Raw genomic sequence first — 10,998 nt, forward strand, 5'->3', positions numbered from 1 at the left:
CTTAAGTTATCAAGTTGGGCATCCAAAATCACTAGTCGGTTTTGAAAATATTGGTCCAGGTTTTAGGTCCAAACCTCTACCTCCCCCTTCCAGGACATGTGTGTTTTGTCTCATAACAATATAACAAATCCATACCTGCAGATAAGACATTTAATTTGTCAGAAATACACATACATGCATGAAAATTATGACAAACTTGACTACAAAACAAGTTAGGTGTTTGATCGCAGCATAATAATTTGAACAGAGACCCTAGGGACAGGGGCAGTCTAAGTACACTTTGGCAGAATCACACCTAAAATGGCTACAATAACTGAAGTCGACACTATGCTGAAAGTCAGTGATAGGAAAAGGAAACCAGCACCATCACAATTTAATGGTTCTAAAATAAGAGATGAGATCAGAGCAGAGTTTTAAAATGGTTAGGACATTAGTCAGTGACAGGTACAGAGGAAGTATTACCTAGCTCCCAGTAAACAACTTCAACTTTGTTATCCCCTTTTCACAGATTTTGGAGGAAGACCTATGGACCTGATCCGGACTCCGTTAAAAAGAGTCAACGTGAGTCTTTCCATTGACTAATGAGAACTGGATCAGGCCAAGTGCTTATTTGAGAGAGAGGCAGACAGAGTGGAATTCTTTTGAAACACTGACATCCACTATGTCTAATGTATATTAAGTGGGGTTTCTGCTCCTTTTCTTTATCTATATTTCCTCACCCTACTAATGTTGGGGTTCTTGTCTCCCATAGGTTACTAGACCTTTTACCTCAAGTTTATTAGCAAATAAGTCATTTAGTTACCATCCTTGTGGTCACTCATCTGTTGATGTTCCTACCTTAATATATCTAAAGCTGATAGCAACTGGAATCTTCTGGTTACTTGTCAGCAGTTTAATCTTACTTGTTTATGACAACATCCAATATCGTGATATCTTATGATCTAGGGTTCCTCCTGGCTAGCTGCTTACAAGAAGGCTTTTTTGGGTTTCTGGTTTAGTTTAGCTAAGCTATTGTCTTACAAGCCTTCACACTTTTAAGGCCTATCTTATACCTATGCAAATACCTATAGGCTGCAAGGTTTCCCAGGGCTTGGTTGAACCCTATGTGAAGGGAAGTTCCTTGTTTACTTTCATGTGTCACCCTACTTATTTTCCTGTTGCAAACACTAAGGCCTGGTCTACACTTAAAACTTATGCCAAGCTTGTTATCTCTCAGAGATGTAATTAAAGTGACTTAAACCCCAGTATAGACACCCTAGGTCAATGGAATCCTTCCGTCAACCTAGCTACCACCTCTGAAGAGAGTGGATTAATGGGGTGGATGGAAAAAACCATTCCATCACTGTAGTGTCTACACTACAACACTATGGCTGCGCCACTGTAGCATCTGCAGTGTAGACAAACCCTACCTCTTAAAGAGATAAGATTTTGCTGATTACAATTGTCTTTTCTCCCTCACTCTCCCATCAAATCATTCCTCCATCTTAATACCACTTAATATTCAGAAAAAGAGAAGCATTGCTTAGCGCTTTTTGATGCCCACACATAGAATCCCAAACAATGGACTCTGACTTTCTGATGCCAAACTAAATAATCAGTATCATTCTGAGAAAGTTATTGGGAAGAGCCTAAGTGCTATTTCAGAGAGCGACAAATGAGCAATGCTTGTGCGTGGAAGTAAGCACTTAAATTAGCCACTATGTGAAGATGACATCTCAGAGACACGAGTACAGAATTTATAACAATGGCCGTCTTGTTTTCAGTGCTTTTGTTGCTCTCTTACCAAGTTAGTACTGTACTAGCTAGCTGAAGATTTACATTGTTAAATTCAGAAAGCAAAGGACTTTCGTAAACCTGTAGTGCTGAGTTCTGGAGGCAAAACTGTCTCCTCTCTCTTGGGCTGTGGGTCAAAAGCTCAAGCTTCCTTTTGTCTATTAGACAGGTCTATGAATAAAAAGGGGATCCCACAGACCAGACCAGTTGTGAAGTGGCAATGCTTTGTACTGCCATGCGGAAAATCCTGCTTCAATTACCTGCCAGTCTCGGCTTCCTGGACCAGCTGGGACTGAAAGCATTCCTGAGGCAATGGTCTTAGCTCCTGGGGAGGAGGAAGTGCTTTGAGTCACTCAACAATGACCCTTACAGATGAATTAAGGAGCTACATTGACTGGTTTCAAAGGGAGGTTCATTCATTCTCTGCTGGAATGGGAGACGCCAAAACACAAGATCTCATGTTTGAGGTATTATGGAGAAAAAGTTAAAGATGGGCAGCAAGGAAAACGCCTATATTTTATTGTACTCATATTATACTATACACACACACACGCTTTTAGATATTACACTGATTTTGTAATGGTATTAAAGCAAGAATATGAGCCATTTGTGGAAAAGCCACTGAAGAGCAAATAAACTGAAAATATGGAGCTCAGTCAAAATAAATAGTTTCAATGCCAGAAAACACAATAAACAAATGGCAAGAACTGAGACTACAATTATGGGATAACCATAAAGAAGGTGAGTGAGCATTAAGAGAAAATACTCATCATTTGCATGGCGATTTATCCTCCTGCCAATTAGCCCCATGTTACAGATGGAAAAACTATGACAGAAACACTAAGTAATTTGCACATGGCCACAGGAAGATGTCAGAGCCAGGATTAGAATTCAGGATTTCCTCACTACTTTTCCTTCTCTCTTCATTGGAAAGTAACAGGAGACTCTGGAGTGCAGTAAGTACCAGATACAGTGAGTAGCAGTCACAATTAAAGAACAGGAGTACCCAACAGTTTTGTTGGATTTTAAGTGTAGACTTGCTCAGTGTGTAAAACCAAAAGCAGTAATAGAATATTGAGATCCTTCATATGAAAGCCAGACTTGGGTCTGCTTGTTCCATTCTTTGCCATCCCTACAGTCCTCAGTGTTGGTTTTTCCTAACAAGCTACACATTCATCAGATAGGTGTAACAGCATCTCAACCACATCAAACGTGCTGAAGCATCAACAGAAGGCACAGTGATAACATTTGTCAGCTCAACCATTTTTAGTTAAACATGCTGCAACCTGTATAGATACCACCTGATCCATTCATGAAAAACTGAAAATATGAACTCCTTTCTTTAACTCTAAAGGACCACACAAGGTCCAAACAAATGGGACTTGAGAATCTGAGCTACTAGAGATAGACTGAAACCTTGCAGTACTGCATGGTTTCTTGTTGGCATAAACAACTCGTGCGCAGAATGTGTTCAGATCTTTGAAGGCGGATAAGCAGAATACATGTGACCATTCATGATGCAAGTCAAGAGAGCACAAGCAGTTCAAAAGGTTGCCAAACCTCAAAGGCCAGCAATAGAGATCAACAATCAAGACGCCTTCCAAAACCATTTCAGCATGCTAGAGGCCAGGATATCCATGACCAAAGACGTAGGACAACCAATATAAAATTTGAGACTCCACATAAAGATAGATATTCTAGGTCAACAATACCGGGGGAAACTCAAAATGAAAAATAAAGAAATAAATGGGTACTTTTTTATTTTTTAAAGGATAAAAATTCAGACAAATCTGTAAAACAGTATAATGGGGGAAATGCAAAGCTAACAAACTCATTGACCATGCTGCCAAAGAAGGGATTTGAGTTTTAATGGGTGTCAGCATGCTTTAAGCGAATTAAACAAGTGAAGAACTTCCTCAGTGTTCAAAATTATTTTGCTTGCTACCTGAAGTTTGATTGTATGTTTGTAACAATCTCTACTGCAGATTACCAAGAGGACTGAACCTAGAGCTTCAGCAGCAAGCACATGTAAGCTAGAGGCATGATTCCATGAATCCATAACAAATCTTGCTCCACAAGCAACCTCAGAGACCTCAAAGTTAGAAGAGGAATAAAAAAGAAAGATAGGGAAGGGGAAGTGGCACTGGTAGTTCTAAATTATCACTCCTTTCTTACAGATATATCAGATGTTCAAGAAATAGAGGAGATTTCTGAGCCTTACGAATGACTTCCACTCTGGCAAGCTAACATGATGTTAATATTCCATAAAGCACTTGAATTTGGAACTCTATCATGAGCGGGATGAGTTTCCTGAAGATGAAGAAAGAACATAAGAATGGCCATACTGGGTCACTCCATCCTAGCTCAGAATCCTGCCTTCCGACAGTGACCAATGCCAGGGGCTTCAGAAGGAATGAACAGAACAGGTAATAATCAAGTGATCCAGGTAACTAGCCAATGACCCCAATACAGAGTCTTCTCAAATCCAGAAACAAGCAGTTATCCACCATGGACTAGATATTAGAGGAGGACAGGATTCATGCTTTACGTAACTGCTGTACATTCATTGAGAACCTGAAAGTTTTCCTCTTATATTGTGATGTATAGGAATGCCAAACAGTAATTGACTTTCTGTGTCTGTACCATGGCATCCCTACTAAAGAGTCACAAATGTCATTCTTCTGGATGAAGAATATCTAGATTGACTAAGCAACAAAAGCTGACTCATTCAATGTGTAATGGTTGAAAAAAAAAACAAACAAACAAACAAAAAGTATTACAGTGGGCGCCATCGTGTGTTAGCACTGGAAAACGGAATAATATGAGAAATGTCAATGCAATAGATTCATCAGGCTTCATGATCAGGTATTTTGTTTGCTTGGTTGCTTTTAATTATACCACTTGAAAATGGTTAGTCTCTTTAGCTGAGATTATGCAGGCATCTGTTCTGGAGTACATTCTCCTCTATCAATGCGTTAAAGGCCACAGCTTCAAATAACTGCTATCATCATGACCATTTTGAATAAGCACATTTAGCATGCCGAGCTGCAGGGAGGGAAAAAAAAAAAAAGACAGAGAGAGAGTTAGGACTTCCCCGTCTTAATCCCACTGTTGGAATCTGACAGTTTGCACCCATCTGACAATTATAACAGCAGGAACCTCAGTGCTTCCAGGAGAGTGCATTACAGCTGAAAAATTAAGTGTAGATGACGAGACAAAGGACTCTAAAAATCATAAATGTAAATTAATAATCAAATATACATAAAGATCAACTAAGAGACAGATGGCAAGCAGTTTTCCCCAGTGTACTTATAGTTGTTCTTCCAGCACATGTATTTGGGTCACTTGCTAGATTAAATCTCATGTGGCAGGCCCAACAGAGATACAGTGCAATAGCGTATGGATTCAGCTTAATTTTACTTTGAGCAATAGTTTTGGATTATAAATATCTTAAATGTGTACTAAGACTTGACACAGGTTGGAGCATTAAGCCAAAACTATGGTAGAGAGCTGTTTGAAATCATTTCCCATCAGCATGGCAGTTCAATTTGTGCTTACTAAACAGAATAGAGCATAAACTAAAAAGTTGGTCTATTTTATTTGATTGAATAAACTTCCTATGCAATAAAGGTAGGAAACATACCTTCTATCATTCATATAAATGGCTGTTTTCCCCAAGCGATTAGTTCATAAAAAGGCTACCTCACAAAGAATTTCCTGTCATGTAATTCATTTTAACTTCTTGATTTATAAATCAAGATTGTAAAACTTGGGGATAGCATGCAGTCTACATTTGTCTACAATAATTACTGAAAGTAAGGGTGAACAACGGAATTCCATCTGTCTACGCAAAGGACATCTGTTTTAAAAAAACTGTAGGTATTTTCAAATGCATCAGTTTTATGAATGGTCTACAGAATTATCTAATCACTTAAGGTCAAAAGATCATACTAATACTATCCTTAAAATGAGCCTTTCTTCAAATACTTAGTAGAAGAGCAAAAACTTCAATGGAGGAGTTGTTATTGAGATGGTCACTGTAGATATGTACGATCTGAGGTAACAGAAGCACTAAATCTTGCACACCCCAGTTGTACACTTACAGTGACCTAGCACAAGTTACACCAAGGACTACACCATCACAACAAAGCACCCAATAGCCAGTTAAACAAAAACTGCAATTTAAAGTCAAGCACAAGTGGGCAAGCAAAAGCAATTGTGTTAGTCTAATCGCAGCAGAAGACATCTTTCCTGTCATACTGGTACATATAAGTGCAATTCTCATTAGCGTGAATGAGAATTTAATGTACATGACTGGAAATTAGCCCCCTTAATCTGGCAAGAAATTGGATTTAACACATGGCAACAAAACCACAAGGAAATCTTCAACACAGCCCAGTCACGGAAATTACATTCCCCCCAATACGGCTGTATCAGTTCCAACTGATTTTTCTCAGCTAAACCCTGTGTTAACCAGCAATGTCAGCTCAATGTGGTATTACACAAAATTTAAGTACTGTACTCCCCATTCAACTTGTTCTTTAGTATAATTTTCTCCCTATCTCCCAATGATCAACTGGCCAAAAAGGGAGATAATTGGGAAAAATATTTACCTTATTTCTAGATGAAGAGAGGGAGTCTTTCCACGTGATCTTAGCATGCAATTTGGAAACATCAAGACCCTTTAGGAAAATTACAGCAGAGGGGAGGAAAAGAAACATGCTTTTGTAAATTCTGCATGCATCATTTGAATTTTCTGGGATTAGAGGGGACTAGAAAAACAGGTGGACTCCCTCCATTATACTGCACTTTGGTTTAGTTGCCACTACTTCAGTCAAAGTTTTCAATACCCAGTCTGAACCATAAGAAAATCAACACGCGTTCCTTCTCCTTATTAATATTCCATAGACAAGTCTAGCTTTCAAGTACACTTCACATAAATTATATGGATTTATGATTAAAGGAAGGGATGTACACATTTTCTTATTCTATTTCTTAACCAAAGACTTTAAATTCATTCCATTTCAATTTAATTGGATGAATGGGGTGAGAGGGGAGAAAAACAGAAATATTGAGCCCTTTGATATAAAACAATCAAGCTTAGACTAGGTAAGTTTGTTATATCCCCATCATGCACAGTTTTCGGTATGGTGCCATGAAGCCTCTAAAATATTAAGTTTTACCATAGGGAAATTGATTTTGCTATAAGTAGTTTTTATGATGCCACTTAATCTTAGCCAACCTACATACAAAAAATACAGAAAGCAATTACAGACACCCTTTATATAGTAAGCTTGGTCATTATATATATAAAGAACAGATTCTGATATAATTTCAAAGTAGTGGAAAAGGAAATAGAAAAAGTTAAGGTAACATGATGCCCTCCTGAAACAAACATTACAGTTTCCAAGCTTAAATGCACAATCTTGATTCACTTAAAGTTAGAAGCATGATCCATCTCCCACATGGGGTGCTGTGTCCCGCAGTTCCAGCACTGACCTCCTTATCTAGTGTTACTTTTCAAGAAAGGTCCTGTAGGGCAGTGCCATTCTGCGATTACAGTTAAAAGAACATTTTAGGTCTGAGAATCCCATTTTTAAACATGGTGAGCTAGGAAAAGCTATTACTATCTTGCAACATTTGTTTTTCCTGTCCCTTTCAGTGCGGTAGTTGAAAATGTGCTAATTAGATGACCTACTGTACAGAACTGTCATTAACTGGAGTTCAGTGAACCCTAGTGAATTGCTATATTTTAGTTACAACTACTACAAGTGTTTAATTTATTTAAAAGCCAAAGACATAAACAAACCCGTATTTTAGAATTTAATTTAAACAGTGTGAGATTTATGTTAAGAGGATACCATGTGATTATCTTTTCCATTCTTTCAGAGATGGCCTGCAATTAAACATTACTAATATTTTCTAATGCAGTGGTTCTCAAACTTTTGTACTGGTTACCCCTTTCACACAGCAAGCCTCTAAATGCAATCCCCCCCTTCTAAATTAAAAATACTTTTTTATATTTTTAACACCATTATAAATGCAGGAAGCAAAGCGGGGTTTGGGGTGAAGGCTGACAGCTCATGACCCCCCATGTAATAACCTCACAACCCCTTCAGGGGTCCCGACCCCCAGTTTGAGAACCCCTATTCTAATGGTATTAAAGCACAATTATGGTAGGATCAAGAGACCTTGACCGCTACATCAATAATGCTAAGTAGTATTTCAAATGACATTGTAATCTTAGCTAATGTGGACTGGCCAGTAGAAACAAAAGTTTATACCACGTCCTTAAACAACCCAGTTTTGCAATACATGCTACTTAAGTTCACATAAATATTCCAAAATTCCTACAGTTCTTAAGCTTAACAGGATGGGTTCAGATAGTGTCAGTGTGTGAAAAAAATTCCCCACTTTCGGTTGAGCTAAATCAGACCTTACATTTCAGAATAAAAGTAGATTTTTCTTCTGTGTGGTTTTTAAAAGGCATATTAAAACAAACAAGAATCACTATACAAAACTGGAGGGTTGACAAACTAGAATATTTTAACTACCTCACAGAACTTCTTCAAATACATGTAATTGACTTTAAGGATTAAAGTTTGAATGGTTACAGTCTGAAACTGTAAACTGTTCCAGGGCTAAGATGCTGGATAACAATTGAAATTTTGCATTCAGTTTCAGTATAATAGTAGGAGCCCTCAAAAAAGGGGGTTTATTCTGGAAAGTGTGGTAGACCTTAACTATGGCAGGTGCACTCTTATACTGTGTAAGAGAATGGAAGAACATTCCAAGTTCAGTAATTAATTGACTCCAGTACAGAGACTATTTCCCAAGCAATGGACTAATCAAAGCCATAACTGATCCTTTCCCTTCCCATTAATGTGCCTGAAAGTTTGGAACAAGTCATCTAGCAATAGCTCTGCCTTAGTCATTTTCCACTCTCAATCTTGCCCCTCACACACCTTAGCTAAATAAAAGCTCCAAAAGGTTAATACCCATAGACTCTAGCTAGAAATGTTTTTGCCGATCAATGTGCATATGAAACACGAAACGCTGACCTATAAGTTATATACACATATATTCATTTTTTAAGTTTGATTAGCTCTAGGACTAGGACATACTGTGGTGGCCAGTTACTAGTAGATAGGAGGATTCAAGCAGCATTGCTTCCACATAAAGCCACTCTGCCAAATCCCAATCACCAACTCACCCTAACCCAGAGGATTAATTCACTTCCCAAAGCAGAGAGAGGCTGATGAAAAGCTGTCAAAGTAAATCTATGCTCACTTTTTGGATGGTTCAATTTCAATGTAGCATGAAACACCCCAGGATGGTTAATAAGTTTAGCCAGGCGTGCTGTTCTCCCTAATATATTTTAATTATGCATCTGTTTTAATTGTAATCAGATTAAGTGACCGGAAAAGGCACAAATTGGAATGTTCCCTAATTGCTAATGGAGCTTTTCATCAGTTTCTAAACACAAGTACATTTAGGAAAGAAATAGGTAGAGACACCAGCAAAACCGTGACATTTTCCAGCAATCGATGCAGTTTCTTTGACAACACAGTTCAGGTCTCATTAGCTGCCCAAACTAACCCGAATGCAAAAGACAACTTCAAGCCCCAGGGACTTCATCTTTGCTAATTAGCATAAAGGAATGTTGAACACACAAACTAAAGCTGCAAAATGAAAATTAAAACTAAATGCGTTTAGAAGCGCTGCTCATCAGATCTTCAGCGGGCACTGCATACACACACGCAGTATGCACTTGCAATAAGTACAGTGCAAAGTTAAAGCAGAGATCTCTATTCTGCTACTATAGTCTGTGTGTGTGACAGAAAGAGAGAACTGTCAAATGTTTCGGAAATCAGATAGTCACGGAATCACTGGAGGGAAGAGATCTATTACTGGGGGCGAATCTTCCTTCCCAGCCCAGACGTTACATCGTTTAACGGGTTTTTGTTATACTAAGTAACATACACAAACACTAGAAGTGGAGATACACACACAACGTTCATGCACTCAACGCCCACCGAGCAGAGATGTTCGTTTTCCCCAAAACTTAAGCGCTTGCAAACAGTGGAGGGGTAGGGAAGGGGGGGGGGGATTGCAGAGAAAGAAGCGGTTTGTTAGGACATACAGCAGCTCGTCTTGCCCCCCACCCGCACCGCTTTTCCGTTCTCTCTTCTTGCAGCTGTTTAATTCCCTGTTTAGAATAAACAAACTTGATCTACACGAGTCCTGACAGCGGCGCAGCTTGGGCATTAGAGGGCTGGGCTCTGGCAGGCACCGAACAATGCTAGCTAGGCAAAGAAGCGGCGAGGGGTGCATTTAACGCTGAAGATGCCGCAGACTAAGGCTCTGCCTAACCCTTCCATCAACAGGTGAGCGCGTCCCCACGGCGCGCCGCCCCGGCCCCCAGTCAGGGAGCCCGGCCAGGAGCCGGGGAGGAAGGGGGGGTTCGCGCCTGCAGAAGGCGCTCGGAGCAGAGGGGGCTCCGCCGGCGCTGAGCCCCGGGGGGAGGCGGGGCGCTGTTCTCTCAGCCGGCGGCGGCTCCTGCCCAAGTTGTTCCCAGACCCCCCGCGCTCTCCTAGGGCTCCCAGCGCGGGCTGGCTGCACGGCTCCCCCCGGCACCACCTACCTGTCATCGTAGCAGAAATCCGCCCCCAGGGTGTTGAGATACAGGACGAGCCCCAGGGCGCCGCTCACCAACTCTGCGATCATCTCTCCTCCGCCTCCTTCCCCTTACGCCGCCGCCGCCGCTCCAGCACCGGGGCAGCGGCAAAAAGCATCCACCCGCCCCCTTCCCCTCGCTAGCCTCACTTCTTCCTCCTCCCCGCCCGCCTCCGGCCACTTCTCGGCTCCGGGCTCAGCTCGGCGCGCCCCGCATCCTCCTCCTCCTCCACGCCCTCGGGCAGCAGCAGGAGCCGCGCTCCGCACCGGCGGCAGCCGGTTTATTGTTCGCCGCTCTCCGCTTCTCCCCTTAACCCATAGCAGCTGGGGGAGCGCCGGGGAGAGGGAGCCGGAGCAGCCGCTGCTCTTCCTCCGCCCGCCGCCCGGGGTGCCGGTGCCTCCAACCCGGGCGCAGCTCAGTCACTCTCCATTGGCTCCAGCCAAAGCCCCCGCTCGCTGCTCAACTGCGAGCGCCGCTGCCGAGGCTCCGCGAGCGCCCGCGTGGGGCTCACCCCGGACTCCCAGCGCGCGTGCGCGCCCCTCCTCCGC

General features: G+C 41.5%; 1 protein-coding gene across 2 annotated transcripts in view; it reads right to left on the reverse strand.

Annotated features, from left to right (window-relative positions):
- Positions 1-10,566, reverse strand: part of TMTC2 (transmembrane O-mannosyltransferase targeting cadherins 2) — a 361,794-nt gene extending 351,228 nt beyond the window's left edge. For both annotated transcript variants that reach the window (XM_074941959.1, XM_074941960.1), the window contains exon 1: positions 10,418-10,566. In XM_074941959.1, coding sequence (XP_074798060.1) covers positions 10,418-10,500 — 83 coding nt within the window. In that variant the 5' untranslated portion in view covers positions 10,501-10,566. The remainder of the gene's footprint in view (positions 1-10,417) is intronic.
- Positions 10,567-10,998: the final 432 nt, after the last annotated feature.

This window comes from Natator depressus, chromosome 1, assembly GCF_965152275.1.
Source record: "Natator depressus isolate rNatDep1 chromosome 1, rNatDep2.hap1, whole genome shotgun sequence".
Taxonomy (NCBI): domain Eukaryota; kingdom Metazoa; phylum Chordata; order Testudines; family Cheloniidae; genus Natator; species Natator depressus.